Genomic DNA, 20882 nt, shown 5'->3' with positions numbered 1-20882 from the left:
GGAAGCACCCTGGTCAGATACCCCTAGCCGGTAGCTAGAAGCCGTGGCGATGAGTGGCATTCGAAAACCATGGCGATGCAGCAGGCCAATGGTTTCTGTAGCCGGAAATGCGGTCGGTAAAGAGCCCGCATAGTTCCATGATGCCTCTGAATAGGCTGCCCCCAGGACAATGGGACATCAGCCCAAGGCATTGCAACGTCCAAGTCACATCTCAGTGAACCACTGTGGAGTTTGTGTGATGGCTGTAGTTCATGGTGCGTGGCAGCCTTTGTAGCTGGCCCGGGAGGCATGGGGCCATCCTGGTGTGTAGCCTGGTGAACCATACTAATGAATAGATGTCTTCCATGGTAGGCGCTGGTAGTAAGGTGACCGCCAAAGGACTTCAGAGCACGTGAACTGGGGGTGAATGACAGCCGCCCAGACCCAGCTAGTGAGAGATTAGGCTTACTCAATTCGAGTGCAGCGCCACTCTGCACTGACGTTGACTGCGATGCAATATGGTGGTGACAGGGGTATCTAAGCTTTAGTCCAGTGCCTGAAGTGTAGCGTAGCTAACCTTCACTGAACAGGGACCAGTCCTGTCAGCACAACGTGAGGCTGTGCACCGTGCTGTGCTGTAGACTCGCCTGTGGTGGAAGGAGTGAAGTGCAGTGAATCCCCTATGGAGCCTGTTGCCTGCTTGGAAAGGGTAGACTGGCCCCATTTCCAAGCGGAAGAAGAACAGCGAGCAGAAGCTGGTGAGGTACTCGGCAGGTGGTGGGCCGTCGCCCCGCGTGCCCTGATGGGCCATCGGTACGCAGGGTCACTCAGGGATGTGGTTGGTAGCAACGCTCAGCATCTGCAGCATAAAGAAAGAGGAACAGCTCGCTATGCTTTTGTCAATTGTGATCAAAGGTAGTGTTGTGGCACAGCACGCTCAACCGGATCAGTAGGCACAGTGTACATGTATACAGAGTGGCTGTCAGAGATCAAGGGTAGTGTTGCGGTAGTTACACGTTCAACCCGATCAATCCAAGCAGTGGTCGTCAGTGATCTAGGGTAGTGTCGAGGCATAGCACATTCAACCCAATCATGTAGATAAAGGTCCGGGGTAGTGTTGCAGCATAGCATGTTCAACCCCGGCCTATTCACTCCACTGGGTCTCTCCCAGTCACGGCCGTTAATTTCGGATAATGCAAAATTGCAACACAAAGGAGCAGGGCAGCCCACCAAGCCCGCTCCACGGCCAGACCCATACAGCATTGGGCCGTTAGTATTCGAACACATGCACCACATTGAGGACAAAGGGTTGCCCATGAGCCCCATTCATTGGCCATACACAACACACTAAGACTATAGGTCACACCAAAACCTGTAGATAATGCACAGAAAAAAAGGGGCAGAAAAGAACAAAAATACGAAATACAAAAATAAGCACTCTTACCAATTGATAAGAAATCACTCTTTATTCATTAACAGGAATCAAGTCAAGTCAAAAACACGAAAGGTTACAGAACTCAAAACTCTGAATATGACATAAAGACATGTCCGTAAATGATAGGCCCTGAGAAAAGGACAACATGGCGGCGGGACCGCAGTGCACTGTGGAGGGTCATGGGGAAGTATGCATAATCAATTCTTTAGCGAACTGTAATAGGCACATGGGAAATTTGCATATGTAGGCTGGGCAGGGGTATGTGAATGCAGGAGACTGCTTTGTTTTAGGACTGAATCAATTCAAATAATTTACTATTCGAATATTCGATCTTCAATCTGATCGAATATCTGAATATTCGGTCGCACCGACTGGCAGGTTGTTGAAGAACAAAATATACACAAAATCAGTAGCAACAACACACACAATTGTACATTTTTATCAATATATCTTCTCACATCTGGGAGTATCTCCAGCCACGATTTAGCAAGATTTAAGCGATGAACAAGACTTCTTGCCCTGTTGAAAATTTCCATTCCTTTTAAATTATTTATTGAATAATATACTGTTTAAATCATAAGATTTCTGACACTTTTCATTTGAATCTGCTTGAAAAACAAGCCTCCAGAGTGCAATTTTTCTCTTTTGAAGCAAAGATAATTTTCCCTTCCTTTTCATGAATTCTGCATTCAAATATTCAAATTTGAAAAATAATATTTGAATATTCGACAATTGATCGAATATTCAGTTATTCGGATATTCAGCACAGCCCTACTTTATTTTGTACAGAATTTGATTGGATACAAATTGTGATTTGACCGGTGCAAGCAGTTTCAAGCATATTTACTGGCCTGCAACCCTAGGGAACATAGTTCTGTGCATAGGCTTTTCTGTTCTGAGAGGCGTTTTTAATATTTATGTAAATTTTATATACCGTAACTGAAAACAAAGGTGCAGGGGACTCTGTACTGTTGGCAAACAGTGAACATTGTTCAGTACCGGATTGTAGCAAGCACAAACGAAAATCGTCGCCAGAAATTAGCTTTCATTGATTTCCAAAGAACAAGATCCTGTGGTAAAAGTGGATTGTTAAGATAAAACAAGACAACGGGGACACTATTCAAGGTAGATATTGACTTTGAAACAATTTCTTTGGGCAGTTAAGATGTTCAAATAGAAAATCGTAATCACTGGCCCAACACAGTACACGTTATTGCACTTTGGTGCAGTTTGATTGATCCAGTCTTTTCCTTCCTCCTTGATTGATCGTGCCCAGTATAATGAAATAACATCTGAAATTTTTGAATTAGAATCTACAGAATTCTGAACTTCAAAAGGAAATAACCCAGTTATTAAAGGTAACCTGTTGAATGACAGATTTTCAAACTGCTCGATTGTGGTGACAACTGGCCCCGACACAAACGATGCATGCATGCAAGGTCAACAAAAAGTCCCAGATAAAATCCCGTTAATAAACTGCTTACCCTTCAGATTATGAATGCAGGCTTCTGAAAAACACTTGAAGCCTTTATCAAGCTGTTGCTCTCCACTGCCTTTGGAGCCCTTTTTGACATTATTTTCACAAACCCAAAGATTATGTTGAACCACGGAAAGGTCCCTTCCATTCACAGCCATCATGACACGTAAGTCCCCTACAGCCCCGTTTTAAGTTGCCATGAATAAAATTTGCTTAAATATTAACCCTAACCCCCTAGGGTGTATGTAAAATCATATTGAAAGCGGAGGATATGAGACTGTTAAGGTTAAGAAAGGCCCATTGTGAACCCAAAATTAACTTACTGAAAACATTTCTTGGAAAGGGATTGGATGTTTGCTAACTGCTATAAACATAAACAGTTCTGAATCAGCAAAGTAGAGAAAACTGAGTCCAGCAAAATCTATGAAAATGTAGTTGGTTTTGGGTACAAACCAATGTAACATGGATGCCTCTTCCTGGGATGACACCACAGTTTTGCTCATGAATAAAGAAATACCATTAGCACAAAAACCAAAAAGGCAGAAAAGTAACTTTTGAAATAGTGAAACAAAAGTTGAAAATAAGGTTAACTTAGACAAAAAGATGCATTTTGAAGGTTTGTATTAAGCAAATTGAATGCAACTACCCTTTAACCCTAACAGTCCTCAATCCTCCAATTTCAATATGATTTTACATACACCCAAGGGAGTTAGGGTTAATCTGTCAAGTACTTACTTTGGGAAAGCTCCACTTTTGTGATAACGAAAGTGGTAGGGAAAACTATGCAAATGAGGCTTGTTATCATGAATACGTTCTTCACCTGAGCCAATAACAATGCTTCAGTTCTTACAATGGCCCACTTGGACATAAAAATGTTTATCAAGATGGCCACCAAAGACCTAAATACGGCCAAATTAGACAGCCTTCAGTAAAATTTCTTTGAGAATGTCAAGAAGATAGTTCTCCCTAGAAAATACCTTTATTCAATGTGAATGAATTTGTTCAACTAAACATTTTGTTGGAGAGGACAATTTCAGTGAAATTAAACACTCTGTAGCAAAGTAAGATGTATTTCACTTCACTCCTTTGTGTACGCAAAATCTATTACTATGGTATAACAAAACAATTGCAGCCTACTGTGTAGAAGTCAATGGATTTGTTTGTACACCCTGAGGGACAAATGGCATCCGAAGCAAATTGTATAATGTTCATGTACATGTGCAGATTCATGTACCATGTACATTGTACTGTACACTGTTTTTAAAAGGTATTTTGCATTTACACATGTACATGTAGTTGTAATTTTACCTACCTGATACACATTCGGCATATTTGGAACTTTGTTGATCATCATAATGTCCATATACTGACGATTCAATGTAGAAACCATTTGTTCCATTGTCCTTCAAAACACATGAAACAGAAATACATGCATAAGAAACTTAAAGTGCAACCAAAAAAGGCTTCAGCTATTTTGAAATCTACGTTTTGGAGCTGGATTGGCCACCTAAAAACCAATAAACAATGAATTTATCTGTCAAAAATTAACGAGCGAAATACATGTAAGCAGGAAGTTCTTTCCACAACCAAATGGGCTGATTTTGTAAACACGTGGGGTCAAAGTTTTGCATTTGTGTTGGGTTGATGATGTAACAGGGAGAAAAGCTCAACAAGCATTGCATGAAGCATATATGAAGATGCATGTAAACTGGCATTGATGTAGCCCAAATGCATTAAAACGAGGAGTTTTGATGATGTGCAGAAAAAATTGGTCAACATAATTGCAAGATTTGTTCCGAAATGAAGGAGTATGAGATATTAAAGGGGAAGCAGAACTTAATTTTTGTGGGATAAATGTAAAATGTGAGAGTGCACTCGTGTTCACATGCTGTGGCAACAGACTATTCATACCCCATGGAGAGTAACACAGTCAGCGTACGAGTACCCTGACCTGAATCTTGGACTGAATTGCAGGATACCTTGGACATGTGTACATGTGAAGCTTCTAGAAAAAAGACATTATCCCTGCCTGCGTGCTTGTTTGTCGAGTCTACAGTTTTCAATGTGTTGAAGAAAAACAGATAAACCTATATCAGATTCTTCTAGTGAAGTTAGTGGATTCAGTTCCTATGACAGTAACTATAATTTACGGATGACGGCACGGAACCTGTCAGTGTTGCCGGGCTGCGATTTGTGCTAGTGCTGTAGCCATCCCAAACCTGGTGGTGGTCCAGCAGCACAGCACCGTACACCAGCAGCTGCAACACAAGTAGCTTCTAAATTCAAAGTGCTTCTGCAGAGGCTGGATATATCTCTCAGTCCTCCAAAAATCCTTGGCATATCAATTATCTTCGACAACCGGGAAAGATTAAAATCTACCCTAATTGTTTTTCTGGGAACAATTGACTCAACACATTATTGCATGGAAGCCTTGAGACCAACTCTCAGTGCACAAGATTCCTGTCTGAGAAACTACATGTACAAACTGCATAAGACCAGGATCTTTTTTTTTTTAAGACAAAAACACAACAAATCATGCACTGAACATATTGACTGCCTTGTAGTCACAGGTGTACTGGATTCTGCCACTACGAGTATACTCGTAGGAAATGAAAGGTTATTGGTCTATAAACTTAATACATTGGCATCACCATAGAGCACAACAAATACACTGCTGGCAGTGTAGAGGGCGTACATCATTAAATGCTCATGTTCAAATACACATCTGAAAAGCACCTGTTAAATATGTTTGCATGTGTTCAACGCTTGGCAAATGGGAATGACCCTTTGAAATCATGTGCTACAGTCAATGTGTTAAACTTGATGGATGGAACAATGTAGTGACAAGAACCACACAAGAACATTGCATTTTGAGCAAACTTCAACTACGAGATTTGCGTGCAAAGACACACCCTGTTTACAGCTCTATCTCCACATGACATTTTGGGGTCACTGCCATATCATTAATACATAATGAGTGTTTCTAAAATCGGCAAAAAAGGGACTCACAGAAGCCCTTTTTCATTTTAATTTAATTTATTGTTCACACTAAAAAGCAAAGAAATTCAATTTCCACTGGCATTTCTAAAAAGGGCTACATATAAACCATTAAAATTAAACCATGACACAGTACAATTACAGGACCAAAGTATGGGAGTATTAAACAGAACTGTAAAAAACAGTAAAGAAACAATGTCTAGCAGCATGGATAATTACCTATTCACAGACCAATTAAACAAGCGGATTGCATTTGAAACAAGAGTTTGGACTTTTTTTTACCATAAATGGGAAAACTTTTCCATTCTTTTAATGGTAAGTTTGAAAGATGGCCTTGCCACCTGTTGTATAAAGGTTACTATTGGGGAAAGAAGGATTTCCTTTCAATACCTCTTTAGGCCCTTTGATGCTGAAAAAGCTGCCCATTGGAGTGCTTGTGTACATGTAAATAACTCTACATGTATATGGATGCATTTTTAAAACCTAAATACCCCCCCAATGTCCATTAAACTACAGGTTCTGTGTCTCTGACAAAGACAGAACACAGGGCTCCTTGACGTTTTTTTTGTTCTAAAGAAAAGTGCCTTGTTGGCATGTAAATTTCTTTAAAACACTCGTATTCACACACACACATATACAGGTTTTAAACAAATAACGGTACCTTAAATGTACCTTAAATTTCACATGACCCGTGATTATGTCATCCTCGCATGTGGACAACATTCGTCTAAAGCACTCCTCTTTCAAGATATCTACAAGGTTTGAACCCAATCGCACATGTATTTTACGAGATACAGTGGTTTGAAGAGTGCACCTTTAATGTCCCATGACATAATCATCTGATGACATTGTCATGACATGAGGTCAATCTCCGCTTATAAACCTTCCGTTACTAACTATCTGCAAGGTTTTAACCCAATCAGACTTAAACAATACAATTGTTTAATTTTCAAACTCCTGAGTATATGCCCTATGGTGCGGTGCCTGTGTTACAGGCAGATATTACACATCCACACACAGGTAAAATGTCATTAATTTGTAACACATCTAGAGAGTAAATATCCCTTATCAAGGTAAAATTGCAGTAAATTCGCGGAAATGCCCCTTACACCTGTAAAAGACAAAATTACGAACGATCTTTTCACTAGAATTATTGCGGATCGCACACGAACGAGTGCCCTCTTTTGACATGAATAGGCCGCGCAATTCAGCAACATGTGCCCGTACATTTTTCTCTCCAATCCCGTTTGTACGATGTCATCCCATTGAATATCGAAGTGCTGAAGCCAGTTACATTTTTGACGAAGTCAAATCTCTTTAGTTGTGCTTTATTCACCCATCTGCGATGAAATAAGGGTACCTTACCACTGGCTGCATGGAATGTATGATGCATTGTTGAGGAAATGTCTTGCCCAAAAAAATTACAAATGAACAAAGTTTCATTTTTTAGTAAACCTGACCAAAATGGAGCACTGTATTTGAACAGAGAGAAAAGGGTATAAACACTTTTTCTCAGGGGAAGCCAGATACACCGGTACTTTCATCTTAGACTGATTTTTGTCCTGTCAAAAAAAAAAAAGAACAAAGAAAAGGTCACTGAGCTGTCATTGTGATGTAGAGCAGGCTTTATCGTAACTCAGTAGAGCTTTATTTCCCAGAATTTTTCCCACCTGAAACCAACCCACAAGTAGCCATCTGACTCCTTATAAGAACTCCTCAATTTGCAAAGCTACATATTTCACATTTTGTCTTCAATGGCCAGGAAGTTGGAACTCTTTAATGATGAGATCTGGAATAAATACCTAAAGACAGGACGGATCAGGCACAAGAGGCCAGACTATAACTGTAGCTGGAGAAATTATAGCAGACAATGGCCTAAAGGGAAAGTTCACAGAACTGTACATTTCCAAGCAACTGAAAGCACTGAGGGAGAAATGTATGAAATTGAATAAATCACTGCCCCCTTTGCATTCAAGAAATTTTCTTTGATGAATTATTTCTAATTTTTGAGAAAGAGCCATCTCCAAAACAAATGACACATCATCAATTACTGTTGTGGAGGCTTGTCCAAAAAGGCTGACGCTAATGTTTGCACTCACTGAAGAGTTAATCCCCTAGATGAACCTGGCAAACGGATGCGATTTTAGATGAGTTGCGAGTAGAAGCCGTGGAAAATGAAGTATCCAAAACTCAGTTACTTTGATTTATATGACATAAAGAAAAAAAAACTGTTGATGTTGGCATGAGGCTATTTACAGATGATTTCCGCAATGGAAATAAGTTAATTTAACTGTTGTGCGTTATCCCTACTATTTCCACTTTTGGGAATCTTGGAGTTTGCTTTCCTTCAATTTATTGTTTGTAATAATAATCTGTGGAATAGTAAATAAATCAAATTGCACCATTTAATTTCTTCCTTCGATAAAGCAAAAGGAATCCCAGCAGGTATTCCATTCATTTCATGAAGACCTTATTAGAAAACTGTAAACTCAACAATTTAATTCAGAATTTGACTGGCTTTTAAATTGGGGTATGAAATCAACATACATAAAATAAAAAAGCACCGATAAAAAAATGCTTGTTCAAATCACTGACCCCTTCGTTTAATGTTTATTTAATCCCAAATCAACAACAAAAAATTGTTTTTATACCACAACGGTACAGCAGAACAAACAGTGCAAACATTTTTGCAAACACAGCTGAAGTGGGCGAAATGCATAAGTAGCGCCCTCTTTCAGACTCTGCTCCCGTTTTTGACCATTTTGGTGAATTCTTCGGCTTAGATCTTTTCAACCTAGTTTTCTGTATTTGGAGATGATGTTCAAACATGTTTGAAATAGTTTTGGGAATTTGGACCCTTTATTGTCCCGATATCTACTGATGTCTGGGTCAAATATGGTTTTAAACCATTGTGGACGGGCTACCTTGCCTCACCGCAAAAGATTTTTAGTGGCTTAATTATTCATTTCAAAGTTTATTAAATGTCAACATAATTTACCAAAATGAGTAAAATACAATTAAATTAGTTGCTCCCTGTTTTACACAGACAACGAGACAGGTCGGCCAATTCCAAATGTATAGATCAATGCAAGTAGGCTTTAACAGATCAAACCCCAGCCCTAATGTGGTGACATCTTCCCCCTGAAACAGTCCTGTAAAAGAAAAGAAATGTCCTAGCCACATGCACAAGAACATACATGTACATGAAATCTACAGCAAAGAGGATACACAATAAAAAGATAAATGGGAATATCCCTCGCCTCTAGATGTTCCCTGGTCTGTCCCAGTCTGACAAGCTCTATGGAAATTTCCCACGCCCTTGCCTTCATATGGCTTGCCAGATTGTCACACAATGAAAATAATGACATAATGTGCACAGTCCCTAGAATCTATGCAACAAAAAATGACAATTTCGCTTATTGAGCTCTTTCTCTTTAGTCCTAGTAGGCTGAAGAAAGTTGTGCAGTATAAGGACTATGTCAACAATGGTGGAGTTAGCATATTAAACAAGTACTTGATTCAAACACGCCTAGTTCGACTGTTCCATTAGTTGGAACTGAAGCAGCAAAAGTACAGCCCAAAGTTAAACAGTGGGTTAAATGGTATGGAGTGCAATTTGTACATGTACATCAACATTCATTAAACCAAACTCATGGAGCACAAGAACTCATAAAATTAAGTCAAGTTGATTTTGGTTTCAATACTGTCACAGATGCTGTATTTAGTAAGATGGCTGATAGCAGCCTGCAGAAATTCTCAGCCAGCCACATTTCAAAACAGGATATGAAAGGTGCCAAAAACTGCTGGAATTGCAAATAATATAGTAATGTTGTACCACATGTAGGAAGGGAATAAGCCACTTGCAAGTTAAATTTGAATAAAATCTGGTACACTGAGTTATTTGATTGCATACAAACATAACAATTTTTATTCCCCAGACTAAAGACAATGTTGCTAAACCTCGTGATTTGGGGCAAGCTTTTGCATAGCGACCACCATCTCTGGAATGGACTGGTTCCTTTGAGAACAGTACATTGTTGCAAGGCATCTCTTATGTAACTAAGCAAAAGCTTGCCCCGAATCCTGAGGTATAGCGACAGTGGTTTTAGTATGGAGAATTCAAATTGTTATGTTCCCGTGAATTTAAAGAACTCAGTGTACCAGATTTTATTCAAAGGTCACTCACAAAAGGCTTATTGGGATTTGATATTTATTGTACAGTGTAGCATAGAGTTGTGTATTCATCCACATGTACCCCTTCAGTGGATTCTAGATTATTCAATTAATTAAAGACGGATGTGAAAATTGAGTAAATTCATTCAGCCATTATTTTTCTGTAATTGGACCGAGGCCTCCAACAACATTCTGTTTGTGGCAAGTGGTAGGGTAAAATTTGGTCTTCAATGCATTTTGTTTTCAATGCAAATTATGTGACCCTGCCTTCCAGTCGAAATAAAAGTGGGCTTATTGTTTAAAAGTGGTAATAGGTATCAACTTGTTTTCAATGGTGTTAGTCTGTTGGGGTATAGTATTCTTCAAATCATCTACTGATGGCATCACGTAATTGTTGAGCGCCCTCTAACAAAAGGTTGAAATTTTTGAAAATGAATTCTGAATAGATGTCTGTGGTGAAGTTTGTCGGAATTGCCTGAAAATTGACGTGGATGATGATCTTTACCCAGTTAACTCGTGTGAAAGTTATAATAAAAACTTATTAAAACTTACAATAAAAAGTCTTTAGTCTTCAAACTTCCCTAAAAAATCAACCGTTAAAGGTAGAAACGTGAATTGCAATTATTATGATAGCTTAAACATTAAAGTCTATTGCACCAAGTGTATAAATGGTCTACTTGTTCACACAGATGAAGCGCCGACGACAAAAATGCACCTTGCGATATTTGCGCACTCGAGATGACAAAATAATGTGGGGGGTAAGGGTATCCAAGGGGGGCACCTCTGCCTGAATGATGAAGTCCCGTAGGTTCAATTCTTTCCACAGGACAATTAAGTTCACTTTGGAATATTCCCTCCATCAGGCAAACTGTCTCAATGTCAGCATCCAGATGGAGAACAACCTCGTGACTTCTCACCTGTATTCCAAGCCCACAGATACCCATCAGTATCTTCACTCATCCAGCTGTCACCCTAGACACTGCAAGACTGGTATTGCATACAGCCAAGCACTCAGGCTGAGACGCATTTGTTCTAATGATTCAGATTTCTCCCGTCATACACAGGAACTGAAGAGGCATTTGATTGCAAGGGGGCACAGCTATCACCAGGTTCAATGCTCTATCATTACGGCCCACTCCATCCCTAGAAGTCTTGCTATCAAGAAGACCCCCCATGAAAAAACCATTCATAGGGTTCCCTTGGTCATCACTTGTCGCATGTGTAACCGATCGACTGCATCGTTAAACGTACATCATGTACAACTTCCTGTACATGCATGTAAGCCTACATGTACTTTGTATGCACGTACATGTGGTTTGGAATTTAACATCAAAACAGTTTATGTTTATGAAAGTGAGAAGTAACTGTAATTTTTATGAAGAAAGACTTGAAACAAAGAACAATAACATAATACAAGAACGGAGAAACCGGTCAAGTCGAGTTGGAGGATGCATGGTTGGAGAGATGCCGTTTTACGTCCCCAGCACGCCATGATGAGATCGTCATACAACGCACGCACGTAAGCACATTAACATTTTAGGTGGTAACCAATATCAGTGCTGCGCTTGTTGCATAAAAATGGCAGGAACCAGTTATTGGAGGTGTGGATCGGCCAGTAGAGGGCGAGTAAATTATTGACTATTGTACGTTTTAATTTGAAACAGCGTGTGGGTTTGGTGAAAAATTAAGCAACGGATGCGCTTTTTTTTCTTCCAACTATGGAAGCGCCTTTCCCAATTCAATGGATTGACAAGTTGCCTTCAAAAACGCTTGTGCTAATTAGCCGGATAACAATACATTTGCACGCAGCTGGGGCCCCCAAAATGCTCGTCTTAAACGGAATCTCCTAACACGCGAGCTCATATTATGGGTTTTTTTCCTCATAGGAATGTGCAAAATTCAGTCGGGACCGCAAATATACTCGTCTTAACCGGAGTCTTGCTGTACCCAAGCTCGAATTACCGAGAGTCAACCGTACAGGAAAGTGTGTATAATTTAAAACATTCGTCAATTTATTACTTTTATGTTTAATGAAAATAAACATACATGTAGGACAGTTGAAAAAAATATAAATATAAAACACAGGGAAAGCAGAGCAACACCTGCAATAGCTTTATATTTATTTGTAATTTGAAATTTAAAATCATTTTAATATTTTATGAGGTTAAAAAAAACAGAAAAGACGACTTTCGACAATAAAGGATAAGATGAAGTTGTACAAGACGCGCCCGCACAGCTACTAACATGTATTTCATGCATGGCTTCCCTTGGGCACTATGCCTCTGTACAACTCTCAAAAATACGTCACAGTCAGCGACGGGTGGTGCATTCGTGAGAGCATCGGAGATCACTCTGTTGGGCTAAAGTTGTGAAGGTCATCAAGTTTGGATTGTTGTTTCCAAATTGCATGTAACTTATAGGGAAGGTGATTAGTTGATATCTTGCTTTTTTTTTCAAATGAAAGAAAAAGCCATATTCCCTCAAAAACCAGTCTCTGTTGAATATATCTCATGAAGTTCAAGTCCAATTGGGTTCAAACCTTGCAGGTATCTTGAAAGGGGGAGTGCTTTAGACAAAAATTGACCTATAGTGATGATGACATCATCAGGTGAACAGTCACGCGACACTAAACATGCACTCTTCTAAGCACTATATCTCATGAAGTACCTGTCCAATTCGGTTCATACCTTGGAGTTATCTTGAGAGGGAGGTACTTCAGACAAAAGTTGACCTGATGTTGTGATTACGTCATCATGTGACAATTCATGTGACATTAAAGGTGTGCCCTTTAAAGCCCTACATGTATATCTCCTGAAGTACATGTTCTATTGGGTTGAAGCTTGGCAGATAACGAGAAAGGGAGGTGTTTAAGAAGAAGAATGACCTCATGTGATAATGACGTCATCAGGAAAAAGTCGGGTGACATTAAACGTACATTGAAGTACACGCCCCATCGTGTTGAAACAAATACATGTAACTAGGAAAGGAAGTTTTGTAGACTAAAATTGACCTCATGTGATAATGACATCATCAGGTAAGAACAAGGTGCACTCATTAAAGCACTAATTTCCTTAAGTGCATGTCTGATTGGGTTGAATCCTTGGACATAGATGGTTATGATGGAATAATTGGGGCCTTTGACTTGTGTCGTGAATTAATTGTTCAAATTTACAAAAGAACACAAAAAATCCTCTTTTTGTTGGCAAACAGACAAATGACCTTCAGTATTTCTTCTTCCATTTTTTCCTCATAGTCATAACATGGGGTTTTTCTACACACAACTTTTGCTTCTTCGTTAGGGCCGATACCCTTCAAACCTTGCACACACTTAAACTACATGTACTATCAGAAGATGTGTACCGAATCATGACATCATCATGACGTCATCACCTGATTTATAGAATGTTGGTAATTTAATTTTTCTCCATTTCTTTTGTACACATTTTGAAAACCCTTTTGGGCCACTTGGCAATCTTGCAACTTTATCAAAGTTACACAATAAAAAGCTTTAGACATTAAAAATGTACACTGACATCATCAGATGTGAAATTACAAGCGCTTTGATTTTTATTCATGATAAATCTTTAAAAATCCACATAAAATCGTTTGTGTCTTCCCGCAGCTTGCTTTTTGCACCAAGTGAAAGATTAATCTTTGGCCTCTTTTTATTTGTGTACGTAAAATCACTTGACCCTTACTTACGGTCGAAACTGGTCCAAGCTGGAAGTGCTTTATTATTTAAAACTGGTAATAGATAAGAACCTAATTCCAATGGTGTTAGTCTCCAACACAATAGCATTCCTCAAAACATGCCCCAGTGATGTCATGCAAAGCAAGAGCGCCCTCCGGCGACAGGTTTGAAAAATGCAAAAATCTATTTTCGATAGATGCCTGTGGCTTAAAAATTGGTAGATAAAATGACCTTTATGCAATGTAAAAATTTGGGCTGACGACATCATATGACCGTAAGTTATAATAAAAAGACCTTTAATTCATTAACAAAATGCTAAAAAACCAACCCAACAGTTACAGTGTAAAATCACTCATCAAAACATTGAGTAAATATTTGCATCAATTTTCCAAAGTGTTTGGCTTGCTGCATTATTCATACACACCGTGCTCCAATAATGTGATGAAAAAAAATCATACACTGCTTATGCCAGCAACATGATCTGTAGGGGTAAGAGCTGTAGTGGTAAGAGCCATATGCTTTGTACAGGTAACGCATATTTATATGGAGCCACAATGTTTTCAGGGCTGTTGGCGACATTCCAACCACTGCATGCATCCACTGCAGATCGCTTCTATCTTATCCATGTGTCGCCACACAGATTTTGACGTGCCACCCGACACGTGATTGTGAAAGCAAGTCTGTGCCAGGCCCACATATTCAACATTGAAATGCAGACTTTACCACTACTGTTTGATTCCCTCCCATTCTAACTTTGTCATCAAACCGAAAGGGTTCCTCCAAACAACTGTGTTTGTCTACCAACAAACACAATGTTAGTCATTTTGTTGTTTGTCAATGTCATTTGTTGTTGTCTTTGAGCACTACAAGAGGAAAGCAATGTAATTTTAAAGGGTTTCTGCTGTGCCCCCCCCTTTACTTCTGAAAATTCTGCAAATATATGTAGGTGCATCTTAACTTGGCAAAAAATTAGGATGTTACTTTGGGTTTGCTGATGCTGTGTGAGAAAAAAGATTCATTTTACCATATCTTGACTTCTTACTATTTTTCCTCAGTCTCTTAATTTTTTTTAGCAATTTAATTTCCAAGTAACAGTCATAAATTTTCATTTTGTCAAATAAATTACCCAAATGTAGTAAAAAAGCCCACTATGTCAAAACAATTGCATACCATATGGGCCCCAAAATGGACCAAGAAAGGGCACAATGAATGACTATGAATGCATGAATGACTATGAAGCATTGCATTCGCATCCCACCCATGACAGGGTGCTTCTGCTCAGGGCAGATTAACAAAACCTTTGCTCCATTTCTGCAAAAGGAAGTTTCAAAAAACCTGGTGCTGATATACGTGCCTCAGCAAAGGAACTTTTAAAGCACAGTATACATGTAGGTAACACAGAGCGGGTGGGGGAGGGGGACCCCGATGGGGACCATCGCCCTCCCCACCCCGAATTTTTTGAAAAATAATGGAAGGCAAAGTTTTTGTCTACTTCATCTCCCTTCCTTCAAACTGCATTTTAAAAGACATCAAATGTAACCTTACTCCTCAGAAAGGCCATAAAAGGTTACCCGAAAAATATTTCAATTTTTTTGCTCCGACAACCCTGAAAATACCGTTTGGCGCCCTGAAATTCGGTTCTGGATCTGACCTTGAGTATAATGTGCACATACTTTAAGATCTATATTTTTATAGCACCCTTAACACGTTTAAAACAGACCCAATATGTCACACCGAAAACAATAGGCGAAAAGACGAGATTTGCTAAATGAAAATACACATACAATTTAAGCCATTGATTTTATTTGTCGATCGACAGAAACCTTTCAGTAACAAAATACAATATGTAGTATTTCATTGTTGATTTTTTTGTGTGCCAAACTACACCACGACAATAAATAAAAAGAGGGCAAATAACCCATGTCGCCACAGCAGAGCGAGTTAAGTTTGTTTTAATACACGCGTTCCATGTGCTTCAAGACTTCATGACTTGGGGACTCCTGTTCAGTCACTTAACATCCAGACAACTTTTTAAACATTTATTCTCCGACATTGACAAGTGTTTATTTATGGTAATCTAAGAAAACAACTGCGCCAAGCGGGCGCGGCTTGCCGTGGTGAGCACGTCCCCACGATCGCGCTGCATGGACCGCGGACAGCTCAGCCGAGAAAATCACTACCAGACTACAACAGCACACTCCACCGAGGGAGTTGGCCCCGACCAGCCCCAAGTGCAGCGCAGTCTGCGTAATGGACTCTTCACTGCATAATAGTTGTGCACGAGTGGCAAGTGTTGAGTATTTTCGCTGCACAATGCTTCTCATTTTCACAAGTTTCTGCATGATTTTCGGCACCTTTCACACCGCTTTCATAAAATTTTAACACTGTTTTCAAATGCAACGTACTGTACATGTGTACAAGAATAACTGAAGACCTCCACACATTTATTCATATCACTTGTCATAAAACAAGTTGCAAGAATTAACAATTTATTTTCATACGGATCTTTTAAGGAATTAAAATGATCAAACTTTAACCACTTGTAATCTGACACCTGATCATCATGACTTTAATCTTATAGGACCATCTACATGTACATGTATATGCACTAAGGTCTTTCCGCGGTGTTACTGAAGATTCCAGATTGCTTAGTGACCAAAAAGGTGTGCATGGTCAATGGGCTAAATTTAACATTCAAAATCAATAAAAATGACCTTATGATGTAATTATGATGCCATTGTTCTAGATCCATCTATGTATATGGGTCCTTCATTGAGTTTGGTAAAGATCCGAAGCTGCAAATAGACTGAAGCCTCTGGTGGAAGTTCTAAACATGCCAAAGTTAATAGGATTTCTGGGAGGAGAAAAAGTTCGAAAAAAACAATTGACGGAAATAAAGGCTTTTGTGCCCTATACACAAAAGCCAAAAGCCCTGCCACCAAGACCATTCCCATAGCACCACCCTTTTGATATCAAGCTACAGTACATGAACCTGAGTCTTGAATCTTTATAGTGTGTACTGTACATTTGGGGGGGGTTGTTGAAGACATGTTGGGATGATGGGTGACACTGAGATTAGCAAATTTGTCATTTTGTAATATACATGTACATGTGGCAAACAAATAAAAACAACCAATCATTTTCACAAAGAGACATGAACTCTCTGTGTAAAATTTAATTTTGAGAAAACTGTGTTTGAAATTGGTCACTTTTAAAATAGGGAATCCCTAGAGATTAATTTCAAGAGTTGATTAAGTGCAACAATGTGCAAACACACATCTGAAACTGCCATAACATGCAAGAAACTGCACTGACCAATCCTTATTTTGACAATTATTGAGGATTATTTATAAACCTAAAACCAGGACAGGCTGGAGTGGCTGGGCAGGGGTAAGTATCACTAGGAGACCCAACCCACACTTAATGTGGGAGAGGAGTCTCCTGCGTTCACATACCCCTGCCCAGCCTCCATATGCAGTGTGGCACTGTACCCTGGAGGTGGGTCGGCGACGGGAGCTAGTGTAGTTACTAAAAGAACATAGGCGGGCGTCACTCAAGCGAACACTCACCAGAACAAAGGAATGTCTATAATGAAGTATTCACCGTCCGTCCCGGGACAGCCGAATGCAAGGTTACTGAGCCAAGGGCTATTTCACTCTGCAGAACATCCTGCAGATTGCACTTGGTGAAGGAAGGGGATCTCCAGCAAGCTGACTGGTGGATTTCCGCCAGAGAAGCTCCTCTGAAGTATGACCAGGATGCAGAAGCGGCCCAAATATCGAGGGCCCTGATCAGGTCATCTCGTCATGTTGTGCCGGCAAGTCTCGGTTCGCGAAGATGATGGCCGAGACCGTCCTTCGGGCAATAGTGTCCTTTGACGCTGAATGGGAGGGTTTTGTCGTAGTGATGAAGAGCTGAGAGCTAGACGCTTGGTCCTGGCAAGGTACCACTTGAGGGTGTGGACTGGACAGTATATCTTGTCAAAGTCATCTCCCAAAAGTGAGGCTATGTCGGGAACGAATATGTCGAGAGGCCGGAAAATAGGCATCTTGCTTTTTGTCAAAAACTTGATAACTGGGATAAGGCAAAGCCAATGCGGCTCCCAGCGAATGTGACCTTCGGCCATAGATAGAGCATGCAGTTCTCTACCGTGTCTTGATCTGACAACCGCAAGGAGGAACACCAGTTTGATGCTGAGATGGAGATAAGATGAATCAGAAAGCAGCTCGAAGGGAGGACCAGCAAAATCGTGTGAGCCGCTTCCAAGGTCCCAGGATAGAACAAGGCATTTGACATGAGGATGCTCGACAAATATTCCTCGATGAAGATGGTGGATGGCAGTGTTATCAGAGACCGTCAATCCATCGCTGAAGCCCAAATGAAAGGCTGCAAAGGCCAACTGGAAATTGCAGATGGTGGCAATCTGGAGGCCCAAGTGGAAGAGATACAGGAAAACGTCTGCGACAGAATTCACAGGAGCTTCAGTTGGAGAAGCATCGTGGTCATCGCACCATCTGGTAAAATGTTGTAGTCGGCTGTTGTAAATTTTGTGAGTGGACAGTCGTCAACCCCGGGCCGTCATGGAAGCAGCGTCCGCAGAAAGGCCCGACGCTCTGAAGGATCATTGGACAACGTCCAGCACGTGAAGTGAAGATCCCCCAGTGCTGGATGGAGGACCCACGACTTGGGTTGACAAAGAATGTCCTCCCTGGGTGGAAGGACCAGTGGCCAGCGTACCAGAAGTCTTGTTAGTCTCGGAAACCATGGTTGGCGAGGCCAGAATGGGCAATGAGGAGGACCCAACATGGCACCATAAAAATGTGAAACGGTTTTTGAAGAGCAGATTTCTCTGTTTCCCACCTACATGTAGCTGGCCCCCAGTTGAGTCATCTCAGGGGCTAGCTCGCAGTTTGATGCGTAGTCTAGCGATAGGCCTATGAGCAAAATATTCAAGTCACGGTCAAGGTTTGGTATGTGTGACCAAGACTCACACCCACCAGGGGCCACATGAGCAAACGACATAAGGCGGCTCGGTAGAGTGTGCATGTAGTTCCTGCAAACCCAGATGCCCCAAAAACTGGAAAAATCAAGGCAGTGGCGTAGGTGCGGAGCTAGATTTGAGTCGTAAATAGAACTGGGTTAAATGGCATTTCAGGCTATTCATGGTGACGGACTGAGCACGCAGTCGATCGCAAATGTTGAGTATGCTCCCAGTTCTTTTCATAACTGCACATACTCATAAGAGATATATATCCCTTCGCATGGTGCTACCGCAAGCCTTTCCACCTAGAACCCAGTTAAGTTGAAGAATTATTATTATTATTACTATTGAAAGAATTTAGTAAGAGCAAATTCAGTCAAAAAAATACATGTATAAACGGGTGCCGTCATGTATTAGACAGACCGACGGAGCTAGATGTGAAGCCGGAGATAAAATTCTGGAGCCGGAAGCGGAGCCGGCTACAAACCCGGGTGAGAATCTGGAAGGAGATCCCCACACAGGGCATCTGGATCACGGGGTGAAGATTGATTCAAGGTAGCTGGCTAAGGTGGACTGAGTCTCCGAGAGAGCAGACCGACGTCATCAAACCCGATGAAGAAATATTACCCAGGTGGAGAGTGGGTCTTCTTGCATGTCTGGAATGCAGGTTGTGATAGGCAGAAGTGCACCAAGCCACCGGAGAAGACTGAACACCCTGGTCAGATAGCCCTAGCCGGTACCCAGAAGCCGAAGTGATGAGTGGCATTCTAGAACTACAGTGGTGATTCAGTTCTGGAGCCCGAAAAGTGGTTGGTGAATTGAAGAGCCCACATAGGTAGACGGCGCCTCTGAATTGGCTGCCCCCGAAAAACAGCGGGCCGTCAGCCCAAGGCGTTATAACTTTTAAGTCACGCCTGAGCAAACCACTGAGAAGTTCATCTGACAGCCAAAGTCCATGGTGTGTGGCAGTCGTTGTGGCTGGCCCAGGAAGCATGGGGCCATCCCGGTGTGTAGACTGGCGAGCTTTACAATAAATACATGTCTTCCATTGTAGACACTAGTAGTAGGGAGACCGCCAGAGGAATTCAGGTCACAGGAACTGGGGGTGAATGTCATACTGAGACCCAGCTAACAGCGGAGTTTACTTGCCCAATTGCAATGCCAACGGACAGAGCCACCATGATCCGGGACATGATCATGAGCCAGGTCCCACTGGGGGAACGGAACTGGCTGGAAAACGGAGACCACTTCAGCCTCTGAGAATGTCCCTTGTGAGGTAGGAGGGACGGCTGGGAGGGGATTCGGGTCGGGTGCCGTCACCGCTGGCTGATGCTTGGAGTCCATTTTGCGGGCGAGAAAGGTGAAGGCCTCCAAGATGGACTGGAGGGTCGTCATCCACGGGGGTGGATCCAAATCGAGGCAGCGTTTCTTCATAGCCTTGGACGAGGAAGAAAAAGCCGAAAGATGTCTTGGCCTTGCGCTCCTTAGCCTTCACTGGTACGGGGGAGCCGGAGGCCAGGACGACTGGAGGAAGGACCGGGTGGGGTACCCCGCGTGTCAGTCATCTCCTGAGAGGAGCGGCCCAGGTCAAGATCGGTGGCTTCATGACCAAAGTCCATTGGCAGACTACAGCTGCGGATGGGGTGTGGCAGACGCAAGCTCAGTGGCATAGCAATCAATAAGGGGGGCATCATTGTCGGAAGCAACGAGAGGCTGAGCACCATGTTGAATGGCCGACTCACCCGTGACAGAAACAGCAGAGTGTGGCAAACCAGCTGTTGAACCTGTTGCCCGCTTGGAGGGAGTTGACTGGCCTGACTTCCGAGCGAGTGCCGCTCAGCGAGAAGGAGCCGGTGAGGGGCCCAGGGCAGACGACGGACCATCGACCCATGGGCCCCACTAAGCCATCGGTCACTAGGGCCGTCTGGGAATGCAGTAGGTCACGGTGCCCAGAACCCGAACCAGAAATGAACAGCTCATTACTCCATGACAATCATGATCAAGGGTATTGTTGCGGCATAGCTCGCGAAACTCGATCTGTGGGCATAGGGTGGGCCCTGATGACCAAAGGTAGTGTAACAGTCCAGCACGCTTGGCTCGGTGGGTAGGTGAATGGAGTAGTCATTGATCAGTGATCAAGGGCATTGTT

General features: G+C 41.6%; 1 protein-coding gene across 1 annotated transcript in view; it reads right to left on the bottom strand.

The window, feature by feature from the left end:
* med27 (mediator complex subunit 27) overlaps positions 1–20882 on the bottom strand; it is a 75058-nt gene that overhangs the window by 27508 nt on the left and 26668 nt on the right. The window contains exon 4 of the mRNA XM_022239232.2: positions 4204–4294. Within this exon, the coding sequence (XP_022094924.1) occupies positions 4204–4294 (91 nt within the window). The remainder of the gene's footprint in view (positions 1–4203; positions 4295–20882) is intronic.

Source organism: Acanthaster planci, linkage group LG11, assembly GCF_054643075.1.
Source record: "Acanthaster planci isolate LZ-2023a linkage group LG11, COTS_SCS, whole genome shotgun sequence".
Taxonomy (NCBI): domain Eukaryota; kingdom Metazoa; phylum Echinodermata; class Asteroidea; order Valvatida; family Acanthasteridae; genus Acanthaster; species Acanthaster planci.
This window is presented reverse-complemented; position numbering and strand designations above follow the sequence as displayed.